The sequence below is a fragment of the Mastacembelus armatus genome, chromosome 18, assembly GCF_900324485.2.
Source record: "Mastacembelus armatus chromosome 18, fMasArm1.2, whole genome shotgun sequence".
Taxonomy (NCBI): domain Eukaryota; kingdom Metazoa; phylum Chordata; class Actinopteri; order Synbranchiformes; family Mastacembelidae; genus Mastacembelus; species Mastacembelus armatus.
This window is the reverse complement of record NC_046650.1, coordinates 11039032-11060143: the sequence shown is the minus strand read 5'-3', so window position 1 is coordinate 11060143 and position 21112 is coordinate 11039032. Positions and strand designations below refer to the sequence as shown.

Sequence of the window (21112 nt, the reverse complement as noted above, 5' to 3'; positions counted from 1 at the left end):
CCTCGTGTCTGCATTTGCATCAAAGCAAAATTCAACACCAACAATCACTTTTCTGTAGCATTAACCCATCAATTCAATTCAATTCAATTAAACCTGGTTATTAGAATTACCTTGGGGGTGAAGGCAAACATCAGCCTGTCCATGCTGTCTCAATGTTCTGTGGTAAAGCAAAGAGCTTCAGTTTTTTTCTGCATCCACAGGAGCCATGGTCTGAACTTCTGCCTCCTTTCCCGGACGCTGAGCTCTTTCTGCAGGCTGTGAATTTCAATGGGACTTTTGAATACAAAGCACAATGCAAACCTTCCTTCACCTCCAATACTGAGGTGTCAGGTGTTGCCCAAAACACAAACACAACAGACAAAACCTAAAAGTGCAAATCCTTTAATCTCAGCCACATTTTTACTTATATACAGTGAATTTGACCCTAATAAAATCATAAAATAACTTTCTCTCTTATTTACCTCATTACATGGCAAAACTTAAAACTTGTGGCTATTTCACGTCCACTCTCATACATTCAACAAAGCAAAGAAAAAAACTTAGGAAGAAAAAAAACATAAGTCGCTGAAATAAAATCCCCACTACATGTACAATAATACAAATGGCACACCACAAATCTGTTGTGTCAAAATGTGACAGAATGCGATCGATTCCCCTCAGGGGCTGAGGATTCAAGTTGTGGTGCCCCTTTCATCACTCGGGCGCCTCATGTTTCTGTGCACAACACACACGCCCTAAAATCAGGCACCAAAGAGATTGTCTTTTGACACATTTGCTTTTGTAGTTTACATACATTCACTTGGAAAGGGTTAATGTGTGTGTGTGTACTTAAACACAATAAATGTGCACTAAAACAGGGGTCCCAAAAAGTTATTGCCAGCTTGCAGAGTAGACATGCAATTTTTTTTTCCTGTTATAATAAAGTCACTGATGTGTCGATGCGTGCTGTGATGTGAGGAAAACGTGCCTCTCTGTGTTTCGTGTGCAGCGTGTATCTCGGGATTGCAATCATCTCGCGTCATCTACAGGAAACTCCTCAAAAGGCACTTAAATAAGGGGAGATGATTTTTTTTTCCTTTTCCTATAATATTTGTGATATAACTTGACACTGGATGCAAGTGGCAGAAGTATCCACATTTACAAACACGCTCCACTAGCTATGTAAGACTAAAATGCAAATGCATTCACATAGTTGCTGTGAGACACACATTTTTTTTTCCATCAAAAATTCCAATGATTCAATCAGACAGTAGCCTGTGTCAGTATCTGGATAGGGAAAATTCTTCTGTGCAAAAGTTTACCTTCAGTGTGCAGCCTAGCATTAGTTTAAGTACACATCCAATACTCACCTATACTTACTCTCCACCACACATCAGCCATCTTTGTCATCTAAAACTCATACTTTCTTATGAAGGTCTTTTTAAAAAGGAAAAAAGGTCAAACACTGGATTCAATGAGTCAACAAATCCAACAGAAAACATTTTCAAAAGGCACCAGACTTGCACAGAGAGGCCGGGTCTCGCCAAGAGCCACTCATGTGCTTTAGTTCAAACAAACGTGGAAAGACTGGGTTTAGTTAATTAGTGAGTATAGGACAGGGAAGGGGGGAGGGCACTGGGTAGGTGAGGAAGTTGTTCAGGTGAGCATGGGCACATCATCTTCTGAGGTGGTGTCTTCGGACAGGGGGATAAGAAGCACCTCATCATCTGAAGATGAGGAGGAGAAAGAAGGGGAGGTGGAGAGAGGCATGGAGTTGGTGGAGGAGGAAGAGGGTGAGGCTCTGAAGAGGGAGATGCTCAGGCCCAGAGAGTGGAAGATGGAGGCCAGAGAGGGGCTGCTCGGGGGGACGGTGACAGGAGGAGTGTGGGGAGTGGCCGGGGCTGGAGCTGGGGGAGCGTATGGAGGGGGAGGTGGAGAGGCGACAGGCAGCGGCACTAGAGGAGGCGGCGCTTCAGGCTGCTGTTGCTCTGAGTGAGCTAACAAGCCAAGTTTCTGAGGCACCGGCTGGTTGACTGCCTCCACGGCTGACGAGGAGCTTGTGGGAGTGGAGTGAGCCGGTTCCTGACCAGCAGGGGTGGCGTCTGACTCTTGCTGGCTGGAACTTGAGGCCTGAGTTGGCCTGGAGGCGGGTCTGGGGATCAGACCCCATCTCCTCATGCGGCGAACAGCACGGCGGACGAATCGGGGCCTGCGTCTGCGATGTGGAGAGCTGGCAGCATCCTGACGGAGGAGCTGGAGAATTCCCCTCAGAGAAAGAGACGAAGTCTGACAGGGAGAAAGATGTAAAGAAATGGAATCAGTGGAAAAAAGCAAATCAGTTAAAAAAAAAAAAAAAACCTACATTAGTTTCCTAAAATCATAACAGAAAATCATCAAGACATCGGCCCAAGTTTAAGGAATGAGTAACATGCTTGAGCAAATCCCTCCAGACAGAGCACCCTTTGTTTGATACATTTAATCCCTCTGCCTCCATCACCTCAGCCGTTCTCACCAGCTAATAATAAAGAACCTCGGTGTGAACCTGCACAGTAACAGCACAGTAGCTGTCCTAACCCCCGTCCTGCTTCAGCCCACAGCCCTCTGGGGATTAATACGGCTGCTAAAGTGAAGCACATGACGACTCTGGGGCTGCAATAGATTACAGTGTGGCTGAAGAAAGACAAGAACGAACAAGTTTGCGCTGAGGCCTCTTGTCACATGAATTCAATTATTGTCAGTGTTTCCCACTTTGTGTTTCTAAGGGACTTGGAGTTTTCAATATTTTCACTTGTTGCTTTAAAACACTGGAGCATTTGTTACGGTGCTTTGAGGCTCAAGGGGATTTAAAGTAGTTTAATGGTGTGAGTTCTGGCATAAAACTGGACTTCCTAAAAGACTCACTTTTGACATGTGAGGAAACATTAAGGCTAAAAAACAAACACACATTTCTGGAAATAATACCACCCTGATTTCAGGCAAATATGGTGCTGATCAGATTTAACAGCATGAGGCAATCAAAGCTTAGAAACTTGTGATGTGTACTAATAATTATATAATAAATACTAATAAACAATTCTACTAAAACAGCGTTGTTCCTCTCTGTCACCTCATTGGGGTTTTCTGTAGGGAAGTCCTCCACTGGGGGAATGATGCCCTGGGCAATCAGCTGACCGTAGGATGGAGGAGCCTGCTGCTGGATCAGCTCTGCTTCCTGACGGCTGATTGGAGCAAACATGCTGCACGGAAACAGACGCACATGGGACGTTCACAACAGCTTTGTTGTAGGAGGTTGCTGTGCGTTTGGGAAAAGGTGTCAGAATTAAATAACAACACTTACCTGTACTCCCTGGTCCTGAGTGAGTACAGTTTACAGGTGCAGCCCATGGCGATGACCAGCAAGAGTCCACAGACCAGGCTGCCCACGGTTGCCGCGGTGATGACCTTGCGGGGCAGGATTACGGTGCAGTTGAGCTCATCGGTACCATCCTTACAGTCCACCTGGCCGTCACAGCGCCAGCTCTCAAACACACACCTGCAGATGGGACAATGGGCCATTTGTGTGTTAGAGTACAAAGGGATATTAGGAGTGACTGATTCACTTTCACATTAAAATACTTCCTCATGCCTCAGTAACTCAAACAGGCCACCAAACTCTTTTATCCTGCTCATGTTTCTAAATGACTTCATGATCAGTGCAACAACAAACTGAACATGGGTGCATGTCATACATTCCAGCACACCCAGATCTTTAACACTTAAACTGAAACCAAATGCACATAGCCCTAAACGAAGACATTTGACAAAACAATCTACAGAAAAATGAAACAACAGCTTGAAGTGAAATGGAGCTTGATGAGAAACTTGACAAAGCCAACATTTAAATGAGCACAGAGGAGAAACCCTGCAGATGCCCTCAAGTTGCTTCAAAACAAAAGAATACTCAAAGTTAAGCAAATTCAACCATGAAACCTCATGGGATTATTTTATGTAGAACATCTAGAAAAAGTTTTAAAAATGCTTTACTCTTCAGTTTTAGCTCATGCCTAATGCAACTGTAAAGCAACATATCACACTGACCTGTCACTGTCGCAGTGAAAGGTCCCTGGCTGGCACACGGTGCAGTCCCTCTCGTCGCTGCCATCAGCACAGTACAGCTGGTAGTTGCATCTCTCTGTTGCTGGGTAACACACCGGCCTGCCGGCAAAGCGGCTGGATGCCACCGCCCTCTGTCCTGCAGTTCCGCAGGCAAACTGGTTCGGGCTGCAACCCCTGCATCCCTCCTCGTCCTTCCCGGTCTCAGGACAGTCCCATTTGCCATCGCATCGTTGCTCCTGGGTAAAGCATCCTCCTGCTGCTCCGCCACAACGACCTTCCCACGGAGGGCAGTAGCTGCCGACATGGAACGTGGCGTTGAAGCCGCTGCCCTCTGAACCAGGAAAAGTCTCATACGTCAATGACAGCACACCAGTATGAGATTCGACTTGGACTAATTTGTAGTTGGAAGTGCTGGTTATCTGTCAAAAACGCAGGAAGGGAACATCATGTCATCAAAGGTTTATTTCTAATTCTGTTTTTAAAGAGAGATTATGTTGACTCTTGTGTGTCTGAACACATTTTCTTGGTAAATAAACTCACAATTTTGAGAACATCTCCTTTGCCTTGCTCTCTGTTGTAAATGGTGAGTTTATCCCCAGGCCCCAGTAACAGCTGCTGCAGGTCCAGTCTTAGTGGCCTGGAGTCCTGAGGGTCCAGAGTCCAGACACAGTACAGTGCAGGACCCCGGATGGCTGGAGGGGAGAAGGTCCCATAAAAGGTCTGAAGGAGCCCTCCACAGGGCCACTCAATGGGGGTGGGTGTCACAGCGAGCTCCTTATGAGTCTGAGGCTGCTCTTGATCCACCTGGGCCTCCTCGTCTACCCTGCCCTTCAACAGGTCCCACAGATCAGACTCTGTGCCCGGCTCAGCTGACCTGTCTGAGTTCTGACTTTTATCTACGGCCTTAGGTCTCTCTGAGTCCCTGTTATGGTTACTTTCTGTATATGTCTCCCGTTTGGTGTCTACTGCCTGGGTGATGCCAGACTTGGGAGGTTCTGGGGTTTCATCTGCGTCACAGTCCTGTTCATCTGTGCCGAGGCCAGGACCTTCCCCGAGACATTCTACCTGGCCATTACAGCGCCAGGAGAGCGGAAGGCACCGGCCTCCCAGGCATTCGAAGGAGGTGACTGGGCATTCCCCGGAGTCTGGAGGAGAACAAACAGGAGTGGGAAAATAAATAATTTTCTTTGACAATAAAAACTTCAAACATTTGTTTGCTTACAGTTCACTTTACAAACATTCTAAACAGAAGACACCACACTGCTATACCTCTGGCATAGCTCAGCAAAAATGATGAAACAGGGAACAGATGTGGGAGGAAATGGTGCATCACTGTAATGTTTCCTCCTGGGAACTCCAGAGGCTGTGGCAACTTGGAACCACAGAGGACAACTGGCTCACCACCCGCTGATGATTTTATAGACACCCATTCTTTCCTACACCGTGCCGAAAACTGGGAAAAGCTGAGAAATAATTTTAAATACAAATTAGATTAATTTGCTGCATTAGCTATTCTTTTATCTACAAACAATTTCACTCCATTTTACAGAAAATACATCTCAATAGCACAGTTTAATCTTGCTTGTACCATGACTGTACAATCAATGCAACACACAACTGGCCAACAACACATTGATCCCCAAAGGTAATCTGACATGCAGCAAATAATTAGTAGCAAATTAACTAACTACTATGAACTCTGATGTACCAGATACACAGCATACTTTAAAAAGTGCCTGTACCTGAGAACAATAGGTTCCCCTTCCAAACCCTTGATGATCCAGCAGTCGTAGGTAGAGCCAAATCGGTAGGACCAGCTGTGGTAAGCTGAACTCCTGATCTCACCCACTTTGCTATCTAAGACTTGAAGGGAATGCCCACAGCGAGCTGAGGAACAGCAAAACAGAAAAGAAGTTTAGACACAAACACAAACTTTAATCTTCACTCTATGAAGTAAAACCTGTGAAAAAAAATATGTTGAAAAAAAATGATTAGGCTTGAAGCTTAATTTCATTAAAACCAGTTTAGTTTAACATAATCACACTATAGCCAAAATTTGGTGTTTGAGGAAGTGGGGAAAACAATAAAAGTGAAGCATGTGAATGTACTGTGTATATCATCTTCCTAAGCTCACATCTGCTGTCACCAGAAACACTGCTTTCCATCCACAGACACAACATGAGACAAAGTTTGTGTTGTGTTTGTGTTGACTAGTTTGTGTCCTTACCAGAGCAGAGGGCGAGCTCAAAACGGCTGCATGCTGCAGATGAAATAAGCAAAAACAAAACAAGGCAGGTATTTAATCACTATGGCCGACAGAGATCATAAACACTGTATGACAGGAAAAATGCAAATATGACCTTTGCTTGACAAACATGTAAAGTCAAAAACAGAGTCAAAAACACTGAGGATTATTTCTTCACTTACCTGTTACGGTGAAAACCAGGAGGGCACAGAGATTGTAAGTGACTGACATTGTGGTAATGCTTCTCCTCTACAACACTGGAAATTATAAAAAACTGAAAAGAAAAAAAACAATGTCAAAGAAGCGCCATTGTGGGAGGTGTAGTTCAGGAAGACGTCACCTGGAGAGTGAAAGAAGATACAGTGAATGAGAAGCATGTTCGATTCTGTTATAAGGCACAAGAACAGACATGCTTTCAGTTTCTGAAACTTTATCACACCACCACTAAGACAACCATTAAAACAGCCGGCTAACACAGGCCCTGTGAATCATCAATAATTGGAGAGTCATGATTAAGGCTATAATGATTAGTAGACTGGAAACTAATCATCATCTTAAGAATAGTTCCAAGGAAAATGATGAAAAAGTCTAAGTGTGTGAGAATTATGATGAATATTTTTAGATTTTCTGACATTTCAAACCTGAACTAGTAAAAACAGCAAACATAACCGACAAATCAATGACAATTGCCCAATTATTGATCTATTACAACAGGAAACCAGAAAAATGACAATATTTTTGTCCTGCAATCCCCCACCACACAGTAAAACACAACAGGCAGTTTCATCAATCTGTTTCCACTTTAAAATGATCACACACATTATTATTATTATTAAATTGATGAGAAAGACATAGCCCAAAACAAAACACCGACAGTACTGCAGTAGTTAGACCCGTATTATTCTACTCACTGAGTATTGTTATATACCCGGACATAAAACAATATATGGATACCCTTGAGAGCCTCTTGAGATTATTTTGATCACAACAAAAGGTCCACACACGCACACGCACACGCACACGCAGCGATTTCCTTCCTATAATCTTAACGACGCCGGGGTCGCTAACTTAGCATTTCTGACACCACATCCAAACAGTTTCAAAGTCTCCCTCTGGTCCCCAGTAAAGTACAAACATTAGCGTATCGAGTTTAGGTCAAACAACAGATAATTTTGTTTTTGTTGTTGTTTATTTTAGTCACAGGAGCTTTAACAAACAGCTAGCTAAGTTAGCTTCCCGCTGAGCTAACTGCTAACACCCCCATCTCCCTCTCCGTTTATTCGCTTTTCCAGGCCCCAACAACACAAACAAAGGTTTCCTGCCATGACACGGAGGATTGTAGTGCTCAGACAAACCACAACATGTAGGTCAGAGACAGTAAAAAACAAAACAAAACCATATTAACAAGATTAACAGAGTAAGAGCTGAGTACGTTACCATGTCAGTCGGCCGCTCTTGTTGACAAGTCCTGAGCTACTTCCGCATGTTCCAGCTCATGACGAGAGGGGCGTGGTCTGTTGCGAAAAATTGATTTTCCCTCATTCATAAAACCTAAATTACTCTTTTTTTAAATCGGTCTCTCGGTCGTCTCTAATGTTTCCTGCTTTATTCGACATCTATTTTAAACACCGTGATTCAGATATTTATATCTAATGTCTAAAACGAGTCTAAAAAGTCAAATGTTTATGTCTTAACACAAGGTGTCAGTGTCTGACATCAGTTTTAATTCACAAAAAGGTTGTAGGGATCCACATTTAACGCAACACTAACAAAAGCAATCTACATTCATGCGAGTACTGTGCTAGTTGTTTTAAATACAGCATTTCAGTTTGCTATTTTTAAGTGTTTATTCTTCTACATTAAATTTAAACAACGAGATAAAAGATAGATAATATATTCTTCAATTAAAGAGCCAATCAGATATGTTTTAGGACAAATAAAAGCACTGTTGGAATAAATAAGCGCATATTTGAATAAATACTAGGCCACATATGTCCTAATTATATATAAATAATAAATACAGCTCTTTTTGCACCATTTTACCTTTTATACTTGACAGTTTGCTGCCAATGCTCCTGAACCTTTACCTAAATAAAAAAAATGAGTATGCGCGGCTTTTATATATAATATATTACTTTACTGTGGTATGGCTACTTTTATTTACCCTAAGTATTAGACCTCAGTACTATATACCCTGGTATACACTGGTATACATCATCAGCTGTCGTCACTCTGCCTTGAAAAGAAAAATGACTTGTGCACATCTGTAGGAGGACCCAGAGGAAAATCCATCCGACTCTCTCTAACCACGTCCACACTGTCTACAGACAGTCCTACCAAAGGGAAAGGAAGCCAACCTAAGACGCTTTAGTTAGTTGTTAAAGTTTCACCTGATGAATTTAGCCTTTTGCTCGGTTTTTACTCATCTCTGACTCTCCAGGAGTCGTTTTTGTGCCTGTTGCGTTCAAGGTGTCCATGCGGATAGGACGTTTTCTGCCACGTTTTAAAAGCGTAACGGAGCAGCGTCGCTCGACTTTGTTTTGATTTTTATTCCCTTCGTCGTTTTGCTGTCAGGACGGCAGGACTCGTGTAGTTTCTTAAATTTGTGCTTTTTTTCGGGGGGAGGTAGTTTGCAGATCCCAGAATGCTGCCCCAGCTCCTCACCCTGGCCTGCTGCTTTGGTTTCACCCCCGTCACTGCAAATGTACTGAAAGCCGAGGTAAGTGGAAGTGGAAAAATCACTCACAATAGTATATACATGACTTTCTGTGAATATAAAATGTATCACACAGGTTATAATGTGTAGACACATATAGTGTGTATTTTATATTCTCTACTTTCTCAAATCGTGTCTCTCATTATCTTTCTCCGTGGAAAAAGTTTTATTGATGGGTATATACACACTGTAAATAGTAGTAGAAGCTTTAATGCTTTTGCTACATTCTACAATAATCTAAATTTACTATGTTGTTTGTAGTTTTACTGATCTTCTTCTTTTTAATAGGTTTTCTCTAGTTTTGCAACTATTATTTTTACTATTCTCCCTTCTTCAAACACTCCTGATCTTTGTTTTGCTCTGAGTGGAAATTATACAAAAAAAAAAAAAAAAAAAAGCTAAAACTTCATCCGGAGGAAAAAAAATGTCATGACTCTATAAACTTTTGTGTCTTGTGAGGGGAGAGATGAGGTCCATCCCTGCAGGGGAAGTGCTCAGTTTTAGAAACCGCTGCTGAGCTGCTTTGTTCTGACAAAAAAAGGGGGTGGTAGTGGTACGGGGGAGGGGGTTAATGGTTTTCATCTGCCTGTGTAGACTGCACTGATAGCAGGCCGGGAAACTGGTCTGCATTCACAACAAGCCGGACATGTGGCGCTCTGACACAGAGCATAGGCCTCCAGGCGTCTGGCTGTGAAACCCCAGGACTCTAGACACTAAGGTGTAGTTTAACTCTCATCTAAACACATTTTGTCATCAGGTCCAGTGCAGTTTCCTAAATGATTGGGTATGAGCACAGTGGGCACCTCCAGTCTGAAAAACATCTACTTCACCTTCTAGATACCATCAATAACAAGCAGCAGACAAAAGGACCAGGATAAAGACACTCACATTGAGTCTTACTGTGAGGTAGTGTAGATACAAGGGATTTTCTTAAAACAACAATAACAGCAATAGATATCACAGGAAATTGATTCATAGTGGGGGGAACAATAAAAAAGCACCTACATATAAGTTCTGTGGTTCTGAGAGGACACAGGATGCATGAAAGACCGAAGGAGGACTTTAGTCACTGACCACAAGTCGCTGGTATGTGAGTCAAACCAGACGTGGTGGATAAGTCCAAGAGTCAGACAGTTTATAAGGGGCCGTGAGCAGCCGGCCTCCTGTGGTGAACACACCAACGCAGTGATGAATGTCTGTAAACAAAGTGAGAAAACACAAGTTTTTACTGCAGCAGCTGTGGGGTTCCATTTCTAACATCGCCACAGAGACACATCAGTCCAGAGCTTAAATGAAAGCAGCAAGATTTAATCTGAGACACAAAAGTCAGGCAGCTGATGTCTGGTCTGCAGACTGTGTACACAGGTTCCCCCACAGTGAGGTGGTGCTGTGATGCATTAGGCCTAACTGTCCGTCCTGATGCAGAAAGAGGATAAGCTTTAATTATGGGCTCAGGGTGACATCACCTGAGAGCTCTATCTGAACCCTGTGATTAAAAGACAGACTTGTCTATGTGTGGAGGAAATACACAAAACTGAACGAAGACAGAATAACTAATAAATAATAAATGTTTAATTAAAATGGATGACGGGTTTGGGAGGATCAAGGAAACAGAACCCAGAGAAACTGAAGCTGGAGGAATTTTGTGGTTTATCAGCACTTTCACTTTGACAGACTAAGCCTATTTAATCCAAGCTGAGGGAAAAGAGAAGCTCTACCACTAAAAACATAACTTTTCTCTGAAACCAATCTCCAGCATCTGTTTTCTATTCACCTTTTTCCTGCATTTTCTAACCGTTCTCTACTTTAATAAAATGCTTAGTTAGATCTTGTGAGGAAAGGAAGTGGGCAGCAGTGAAAACAACTGGGTCTGAAACAAGAGCTCTCCATATCTGGCTGAAAAAATTCTGGAGATTTCCCGTTGCCATCTGGAGACACATGTCTCGTGAGCCCGGCGGAGGCGCTCAGATCTGATCAAAACACATCTGGGATCAGTTCCCTGTATCTGGACTAGAATCACTGTTGATGCAGCATCAAAGAAACATCTTGTTCAAGATCTGGTGCACGTTGTCCAGACAGGCAGTGGCTGCCACTTAAGAGACGTGAAAACAATCAGCTGGTTCGGCCTTAACGAGAAACCGATGCACTTCAGGGGAGAAAGGGAGCCCACCTTGGCTCTGTAGCTAAGAAAATGGTCCATCTTAGTCCACGAGATTTGTGATTCTAGAGACCAAATTAGAGCAAATAAAGGTATAAAGATGTTTAAAGGCCTTCATACACGACATGTTTGTTTTTGGACCAGGCAGGTAGTCTAATACTGAATTTACAAAATCTATCACAACTATAATTGTAGTTATGTAGTTACTGTTACAACTTGGCCAACTAGAACAGTAATCCCAACCATGTTAATGCATCATTAATGAGTTTAAAACAGTGATATATCGAAGTATTGTATTGAGGATTGTAAGTACAATTGAAGTAAAGTGTAAATACTCAGATATAGTATTAGAAAATTAATTTGCATGAGCCTATTGTCCTATAGTGCAAGGAACATTTTTAATTAAATGTATATAAAAGTGTCTTAAGGTTTCACTAAGAATCCAACCATCCAGGGATCCTGTTATTTGACCTGTGCGACCCAGTAGAAATGCAAACACAGGACAGATACTGTGCCTGGTGTGAGCACTAACTGGGTCAGAGACACCAAAAAATGAAGGCGATGTGAGATTCAGCCATCCCTGAGCCGAATTCTCTGTTTTTTCCATTGGCACAGAGCGAGAGGAACAACTGACTCAGTCCTTCAAATTTAAATTCTGCCACACTTCTAACCCTTCTCTCTCCCTCGCTCTGTTTTTCTTTCACTGCTCTTCCATCTAATGTCTTTACCTCTCCTGCACCAGTGTAGGTCTTTTTTTTCTTTCCAGGAAATAAAGTATCCAGATCATCTAAGTAGCCAGATTCACTGTAAAAGAAAAACAGTGTAGGTAGTGAAGAGGTAGTTTAAGACTTATTTAGTTTGGACACTTGGCAGCTTTGTTACTGTTTGTTATCACAGGCATCAGGGCAAAGTGCATCTAAGGTTAAAAATAATAAATAGAAATATACTTCCTCTCAGCTCTGCACACCAACTCACAGCTTTATATTTAGTTTCTTTCAATATAATGACCATTACAGAAGTATAGACCTGCATAATATGCTTACTGACAGTTTCACTTCCTCTGGAAATGTCATCATTCTTTTGTTTTTAAGCCATCTTTAAATGCTACAGGGGATTTTTTTCATAAGTGTTTTAGGAACCTGTGGTCAGATTTTTTTTTAGTGCATCCAGAAAACAAGTCATAAGTTGGTCTCAGGAGAATGTGAGTAAGAGTCTGTGACAACGGATGCCGCCCATGTGTCCTGTGATGCGGCGCAGACATAACATAGTGTCTTAATTCGACATTGTTTCAGGAACCTCAGATTTGACATGAAATGATTGTTTGAGCTGGACGCAGGACACTAAGGTCACATTGGGGTTAGAGAAACCATATACAGCTTCACCAAAACAACCTCCTCAACCACATTTACATCAGGCTGGCTGTGTCTCAGGGTCTGTACATTGTACATTTCAACCTTGCGTCACTGCACACACACAGTGCGCAGACCCAGAGGTGTGTTTACCAAACCAGCAGCCAGACCTTTGACCACACAGGGCTGTGTAGCGAGCCACATAGTTACCCTGAGGCCGACAATACTAGCCATGTACAGCTCTTAATAAATAGAAGCTTTGATGGTGGCTGCTGGAGGAGGGGTGCATGCTGGGATACCTGGCGTCCTAACTGGAGGAGGTGGTGGTGGTGGTGGTGGTGTGTGGAGTAGTTTAGGACCAGAGGAGAGAAGTGGAGGTCTTACGGTGTGGGGGAGACTTTTCATGGGAGTGTTTTTATAGAAGCAGACACGTCACCACACTGGAGCCACAGGACACACTAGCAGCAGTCAGGAGCGAGCAGAGAAAGTACATTTGGTTGGTGCTAGAGGCAGGTTGACTCAGACAGAGTCAGTGGATAAATTAAACTGACTTGATGCTTAAATAATTCAGATAAATCTAAAGAAACTGTGAAGCGGGATGTGTGTAGCTGGAGAAAAGGGGGCATAATTTGCCACTGCGGGTCATCATAAGTGAACCTTGTTCTCTGGGCCTCTCTGCCCACAGTAGCCGTGTGTGCACAGGCAGCGTACGGCCAGGTAGTCCTGCCCAGTTGCTCCACTTCCAACCCTCCCCCTGCTTTTCCCTTCACTTGCTGGAGGAAGGCTTGAAGAGAAATCCAGAACTAATAGTGGAACAAGAGAGATATCTGAGGTTCAGATGACGCTAACAAAGGAATCTGGGGTAATTCCACCAAATTAATATGTGGTGGCGATGAAGATCTGCGTTACCGCTCTGTGTGCAGATACATAATTAGAAAAATACACTTTAAGATGCATTCAACAACCCCAGCTAGGGCAGAGACAGATCAGACACTTTGAAGGAATAGTCTATCACTTCATTGTGTGTGAATACAGCTGTTTTTGTGCTGAATGCTAATGTCAGCACGTTAACATGCTCTCATTGAAAATGCTGACATTTGGCAGATGACCAAGTAGTAGTAAAATTGCACTTACATTTGGTTTGTGTATGAAATACAGTGTTGTTAGGCAGACAATGGCTAATTGTCTAATTCTCTTATTTCCAAAATGTGGCACTAAATTTTTTTTACCAGTGTCTCAGTCCATCATCAGACCACCAGCAGCAGCAGCAGCAGCAGCAGCAGCAGGCGGTGGAAAGAATAGGCTGAGTAAAGATAAATAGTGGTGGTTTTGGTTGACATAAGGACAGACAGAGACGAGGACAGACGTAGACATAGACATGGAAGATCATAAACTCAAGCTCTGAGGAACTCAAATGTTGCTGAAAATGGTACTTTTTCCAGCGTTATGACCCAGCAGTTGTCTTTGGCTGCAATAGTCTAGACAGGGTTCTGGGTCAATGTGACTAAAATGACATCAGTGTTTTCAGATTGTGTGTTTTATTTGGCTCTCGGATGCCTCCTTACGACCCCACAACACATTTTCCCGTAACAAGCTCGACATAAATCAAGGGGACATCTGAGGACTTGGTGTGTTTTCTTAAAAAGAGTTCATAAACAGCATAATGTCACAGCCACAGGAAGAAAAGACAATAATCGTAACATGCTGAGTTATCTCAGTGTGTTTTGGCTGCTGTAGAGGGGGGTATGAATGTTAGCAAGTCAGCCTGGCACACAAGCCCTCCCATATGCACACGCGCACACACACACACACACACACATACCCATTGTCTTCGTTATTTACCATGAAATCTGTACCATACAGCTGAGCTCAGAGAAGCAGGCCCTAACAAGCTCTGAGTCTTGACGGGAAGTAGACGAACACCCCTGAGTTCATGTGGCCAATCCCTCCTTTTTTGTTGACTAAGACGTTTTCGTCTTTTCAGTCAACAGTGATTCTAGAGAAAAAGGTCAATTGAAAGGATGTGATGCCAAACCCTTAATAAGTGCCTGGTTTAAAATAAAAGCCAAATATTATCAGATCTCTTCTGTGGAGAGTTAGCCAATCCAGCTGGATTATGTTGTAATAGCAGCAGTAGTAGTAGTAATAGTATTGCATTTTGGCCATTATCCATGAAGGATTGACTGCTAAGTTGATTTAAGGCATGTTTGCCTAAGAAGCATTTTGTTGATTGAGCAAAAAGGGCTCTGTAAGATCATTTATCCATAATTTATACTAAGACATTTAAGCTAGAAAACATACTGAAGACATTGTATTAGCTTTTTGACACGTCAGTCCATGTGTTCTGTTCTAACATTTAACTTTAGTGAGACCCTGTGTTATGGAGCAATCTGTGGTCGGCTTTGTCAGCAAGAGAGCAAAATATTTTTTCGGCCAAAGAACAAAGTCTTAATACATAAACATACAAAACCTCTGTCTCCCTTTCTCTCTAACAGGCTTGGCTGCAGAAGTATGGCTACCTGCCGCCAGGTGATGTCAGAGCCCAGGCCATCCGCTCACCGAAGTCCATCACAACAGCGATAGTAGCAATGCAAAGGTTTTATGGTTTGACTGTCACCGGCTCAATAGACGCCAACACATTAGAGTGAGTCCTGATTGACAGCAGTGATTTTAACTTCAGTAACTTGTAAAGATCAAAATGTGTTGATTAGCAAGCAATCAGCAGTCTGCTGACTATTTCATGTCGAGAGTCTAAGACATCAAGGTTACCATTAAAAAATGTGTCCTCTAAAACAATCAAATATTTCACATACCTGAAAACTGGGAATTTTATTGTGCTGTTTCCAGGGCAATGAGTCGGCCGAGGTGTGGCGTCCCAGACAAGTTTGGCCCAGAGTTGAAAACAAACCTGAGGAGGAAGAGATACGCTGTGCAAGGACTGAAGTGGGACAAATCTGAGGTGACCTTCAGGTCAGAATACACACACACTGCAGCTGCACATTCACGAGTTTGATCCCACTGACAAAGTTTCATACTTTAATTTATATAAAATGCATTTTCCCTAAATAAACTATAATACAAGACTGAAGACTGTGGGTTTTTATTGTGAAACTTTAGCTTTGAAAAGTCGCCTACCAATATTACCCTCCCTCAATCAGCTGAATCTCTCTCTCTTCATTCTTTATAACAGCATAGAGAACTACACCCCTAAAATTGGGGAGCGTGCCACTTTTGAAGCAATCCGAAAGGCCTTCAAAGTGTGGGAGAGCGTGATCCCGCTCACCTTCCGAGAGATCCCCTACAGCCAAATCAGAGGCCAGGTCGACAAGTATGCCGACATCATGCTTTTCTTCGCAGAGGGCTTCCATGGTGACAGCACACCATTCGATGGCGAGGGTGGCTTCCTGGCTCATGCTTACTTTCCTGGTCACGGCATCGGAGGAGACACGCACTTTGACCTCGCTGAGCCCTGGACCACCGGGAACGTCGACCAAGGAGGTTCGAGAAATAAGGTTCAACAACAAAAATCAGACCTTGGAATAAACTAAAACCAACTAAACTCTCATTGTCTCCTCTCTCTGAAGGTAATGATGTTTTCCTGGTTGCGGTCCATGAGTTGGGCCATGCTCTGGGTCTGGAGCACTCCAACGACCCCTCTGCCATCATGGCCCCCTTCTACCAGTGGTTTGACACTGAAAACTTTCAGCTCCCCTACGACGACCGCAGAGGCATCCAGGCAATTTATGGTGGGTTGTTCTTCTAGAAGTAGTAAAAATTAACGCTGTACCAGCTCAAAATTGTTTTCCTTTAGTGCATAGTTGTTCGTCTTCATGACGATGAACATGTCATTTAAGAAGATTCTCACTACTCCCTCAACACTTTTTCCCAAAGGAGCCAAGTCTGGGGTGCCTCCTCCTCCCCCTCGCCCCACAAAGCCGTCCGTCCCCGACAAGCCAGATCAGGGCCCAGACATCTGTGAAGGAAACTTTGACACCATTGCTATCCTCAGAGGGGAAAAGTTTGTATTTAAGGTATGATACGCCTTACTTTAAAAAGACCCTTCGTAAGAGCCCAAGATAAGCAGATCGATCCCGGCTCTGGGTTTGCAGCCAGTTACCCATCTCCAGCCTCCAGTCTGAGTGTTCAAGTATTTTCTCTATATCTTCTTAATGTGTGTGTTTGCAGGACAACTTGTTCTGGCGTGTGCGTAACAACAAGGTGCTGTCAGGTTACCCGATGCCCATTGGTCACTTTTGGAGGGGCCTTCCTTCAAACATCGATGCTGCCTATGAGAGGGATGATGGGAAATTTATCTTCTTTAAGGGTAAATCCCCCCCAATGTTAGAGTGAAGCCAGATTTGGGAAGATTACGTCATTGCAGCTGCTCAAGCCATGAAAATCATGTGTTAACAATTTGTGATCCTCTTTAATCTGGCTCCCTCTGATCTTTCTTCTCTTTTCAATCTTTCTTATCTTTCCTCCATCTCTAGGTGACAGGTACTGGGTTTTCAGTGAGTCCACTATGGACAAGGACTCCCCCAAGAGCCTGAAAGACCTGGGCACTGGCCTCCCCAAGGACAAGCTTGATGCTGCTCTTTTCTACACACCAACAGGACAGACGTACTTCTTCAAAGGCAACAAGTGAGTCCATCTTCAGAGTGCGCTGAACTGAAGTTCACATTGTTCATGTAGAAAAGATGTTTTTCCTCTTATGCCACCAAGATATTTGCAGCCTTCTGGCCTTGTGTTCATGCATATATAGAATATCTTTCATTTTACCCAAATGTTGCAAGTGTTTATAAGTTGAATACCATGCTTATCTGTAAGGTTGTTGAAGGTGGTACATTTCATTTCACTGACTCACGCTGTCCTTCCAGCCTCTGATTCAAATGCAAATCGATGAGTGAACCACTTCTAACAAGCAGCAGCTCAGACTTTTTCATGTATTTACAGGCATTTTTGAGAGAGGAGGGATGATTGTCAACAAAGGTCGTGATTAAAGCCCAGGACCTGATCCTAAAGAGAGCCTTGATTTCTTTTAAAGTCAAAACACAGCACCATCCTCCCTGATTAGTCCGTTATTTCGCTTACTATAGATTTTTACCTCCGTTGTGATTGCAGATACTACCGGTTTAACGAGAAGACTCGCACGGTGGACAGCGGTTATCCAAAATCCATCAGCATGTGGAGAGGTGCCCCGGACAACATCAAAGCTGCCATCATGAGTGAAGACGGATGTAAGTTTTCCTCCTAATGAAACAGATCATCTGTCTGTCTTTATTCCAAGGCTTTGTGGTATGAGTCAATCACTGTATAGTTAATGGACAGAATGAACTTTGACAACTTTAAGTCTTAGAATCACTCAGGTGCATGTCTGTCAGCTTAGTAAAATGTGAGAATATACTGATTGTCTTTCTTTTAAATGCCAGTCAGACAAATGGCATTTTCAAAAATGAAACTTGGGATTTAAAGTGCATATATTAAAAATCTTCTGACACTCTGTAGAGCAGAAGATTAACCGATCAATTGAAGAAGACTCAGCAGATTATTGTTCACATTTAGAGCAGTTCAAGCCTAAAATAGCTGTTATTGTGCTCTAGAGAATGACTCAAATCTGATTAAAAACTCAAGAAACGAACTTCTGATCTCTCCATCTTCCCATAATCCTCAGCTTACACTTATTTCTACAAAGAAAACAAGTACTGGAAGTTCAACAACCAGTACATGAAGGTGGAGTCCGGCTACCCCAAATCTGTGCTCACTGACTGGATGGGCTGCGAAGGCGAGGAGCCCAGGAAGGGTCGGGACGAGGAGGTGATCATCTTTAAGGCGGGGCCGGCAGCCGTGGTGATTCCTCTACTCCTGCTGGTGCTGGTGGTGGTCACTCTGGGAGCACTTTTGTTCTTCAGAAAGTACGGCACACCTCGACGCCTCCTCTACTGCCAGAGATCCCTCCTGGACAAGGTGTAGGCAGGAGCGACGGGTGACTGAGAGACTGCCAGACAGAAAGAGAGGGGGAGAGAGCGAGGGCCACGTAAAGATGGAAACGGAGAGGGTGAAGGAGAGAAGGATGGAGAGGGCTCGGCTGGAGGAAAGACAGGAGGGATAGAAAGAGGGACAAAGCGTTAAGTTTCGGGTGGTTTGTATGTGCCACAAAAGAGAAAAATAAAGAGGCCCTTGAAACTGATATCAGGAAAATGCGTATTTGTATGTTAAGTATTTACATGTACTGTTCTGTGTTCAGAACATACCCACAGTCTCACATAGAGAAGGAAAATATACAAAGACTTATCAACATCAGCACCTTCCTTCCCGCCTCTCCGCTCTCACATCCCAGGTATTAAACAAAACATCCCTCCTTCCTTTCTCTACGTTAACTGGACGACTCCAGCTGAACTGCTGTCTGATTTATTTGATTTACCACCAGAAACCCTTTCTTTAGAAATCTCTTTCACTTTGGGTTTTTTACTCAGAAATTCATCATCTCTGTTCAGAGTTTCCGCTCTGGAACACATTTCTCGTTAAATCTGTTAGGATTTGTTTTGGGGACTTTTACTCTGAAATTCCTTGTTTCGATATGTCGTCTTGGTAAAGCTGTTATTTTGTTAAAGGTTTGAAGTTCAGTCGTGCAGTATCTCTTATATTTGTTGGATCTTTTTTCTGCCACTGAGGGGGGCTGGGTATTAAAGCTCAGATTCCAGTTGTGCGCTCATTCTTTGATCAAAAAGTTCAATATTTAAAATCACAAATTTCTTTGGATTGTTTGGACAATTTTTAACCTTTTAAATTTTAAAACAATTTACAAACATCAAATTTAAAACAGTACCCAGCCCTGCTAACAAGTCTTAATGCTAAAGATGACCACGTTAAATTTGAATCATAACCTGCCTCTCTTGGATTATTCTGCTGGAGCTGATTCCCTTTATGCACCGTTTTTCTATCTCCTGATGCAGCCTGTTCAACAAGCACAGCTCTGATTTGTGATCAATGTTTCATCAAAAGGGAATATGTCCGGGAAACTCAAATTTCCCCTCGACTGTCAAGCTGCACCCCTTGCCAAGACGTATAAAAACAAAGAAAAAACGATGATTTGCAGTATGAAACTGCCACTTGAAACTAATAGTCAAAATCTTCTCTTTCAGTTCAAGCAGTCAGACGGGAAAATATTTTTTAAAAAACATGCTTTGTCTCACAAATGTCAACTTTTCAAACATTCCTGTAAATTTATGGTTGAATCCAAACAGAGCTGCTTGTCCAACTGTGACAGTATGCGGTACAGTTTCCAACTATTTGGTGCAATTGTAATTATTATTGTTATAAGTATGGTTATTGTTATTATTGTTCTCCTGGTAAAGTTATGATTTTTTTTTTTTTTGAACATTGTCATTTGGAGTCCTGCTGGACAGAGGCATAACGTGACAATGGATGCCTGTTTACATGCAGCGAGTGGTGAATCCATCAGACCACGAACGAGGGTAAACATGAGTTAAGGGAGTTTCTTGTAGGTGTGAAACACCTCAAATTACCCCGACGCCGCCACGGAAAAACAAGCAACGCTATTTATGAACTTTGACACAGACGGTGCTCTTTCTTTTTGTTTTGGTTTTGTTTTGGTTTTTTTTAACACAAATCAAACCTGAAGGTGATGGATTTAGTTAATAACAATGATAATGGTAATAATATTTATAATGATGATCATATCAATAAAATGGAACAAGACTTTTATTCCCCTGCCTGTTTTCACTTTTGTATTTCAGCAGATAAATTGTAATTAAACTATTTTCTACAAACTGTCATACATTTATTTCAGTGCTTTTATAAGCTCTTCGCTGCTAAATCTACATCTGTCCTTAAAACCAACCACATTTTTGACATTTTGGTTTTGGCTTCCTAAAATGTATGAACCAAGAGCACTACAGAACATTTAGGTGTTTATTACTTTGAAGGACTTCTCAAGAATTTTAACTTCTACAATGAGACATTCTTCACAGTATCAGTTATTCAGGTTAAAACATTTAAAATCTTACATGCTTACACAGTATATCATAGTTTGTCACTACTGCTGCTCGATCCTTCATGTTTTTATCTTTCACTCTAAAGATACATCATGGGCAAGCTGGAAACATGCCTGTCCTTGCGTAGACAAACATCTCTCTGACAGGCCTTAAAACTATTCCAAACACATGTTGCAACCTTCATCATGTGCTGCTTGGACATGTAGTGTCCCAGACCAGCTAATACTAATACTGTGATAAATAGGATATGAAGCAAGAGTGAAAAATCTCCTGATTTTTTTTTTTTTTTTTTTTTAAGTAAAATCTTCATTTGTTGGACAGGAGAGATGTTTGGAAAACAGTTTGCTTGGGAGGATGACATCATCAGTCACAAGGTCAACATCTGCAAATCCACATTTGCACCACACCACACACACATGCACGCACGCGCAGACACACGCACACACACAGCCATCTTAAACTACACTCAATATTCTGAGTGGCTTCATTGTTTATTGCTTAATTAGATCCCCATTAGTTGTTACCTTGGCAACAAGGCAACAAATCAACAAATAT

At 42.5% G+C, this 21112-nt stretch overlaps 2 protein-coding genes across 4 annotated transcripts; one reads left to right on the top strand and one right to left on the bottom strand.

Moving 5' to 3' along the window:
• Positions 1 to 365: 365 nt before the first annotated feature.
• lrp10 (low density lipoprotein receptor-related protein 10) lies at positions 366 to 15080 on the bottom strand. 3 transcript variants are annotated; one of them, XM_026319814.1, is made up of 10 exons: positions 15062 to 15080; positions 6502 to 6593; positions 6302 to 6334; positions 5817 to 5961; positions 5344 to 5537; positions 4615 to 5219; positions 4057 to 4493; positions 3317 to 3511; positions 3086 to 3215; positions 366 to 2265 (listed from the first exon to the last, which is right to left on the bottom strand). In XM_026319814.1, the coding sequence occupies exons 2-10, from the start codon at positions 6548 to 6550 to the stop codon at positions 1636 to 1638; spliced, it is 2418 nt and encodes an 805-aa protein (XP_026175599.1). In that variant the 5' UTR covers positions 6551 to 6593; positions 15062 to 15080; the 3' UTR covers positions 366 to 1635. The 3 variants fall into 3 exon arrangements, with proteins under 3 accessions (XP_026175599.1, XP_026175581.1, XP_026175591.1); XM_026319796.1 differs by lacking the exon at positions 15062 to 15080 and adding an exon at positions 7757 to 7798 and having other exon boundaries at positions 6502 to 6659; XM_026319806.1 differs by lacking the exon at positions 15062 to 15080 and adding an exon at positions 7757 to 7797.
• Positions 8581 to 19252, top strand: mmp14a (matrix metallopeptidase 14a (membrane-inserted)). Its single transcript, XM_026319826.2, has 10 exons — positions 8581 to 9038; positions 15038 to 15186; positions 15390 to 15512; positions 15733 to 16040; positions 16127 to 16288; positions 16434 to 16573; positions 16728 to 16866; positions 17033 to 17183; positions 17664 to 17779; positions 18214 to 19252. Exons 1-10 carry the CDS (start codon positions 8964 to 8966, stop codon positions 18510 to 18512), a joined length of 1662 nt encoding a protein of 553 aa, XP_026175611.1. The 5' UTR covers positions 8581 to 8963; the 3' UTR covers positions 18513 to 19252.
• Positions 19253 to 21112: the final 1860 nt, after the last annotated feature.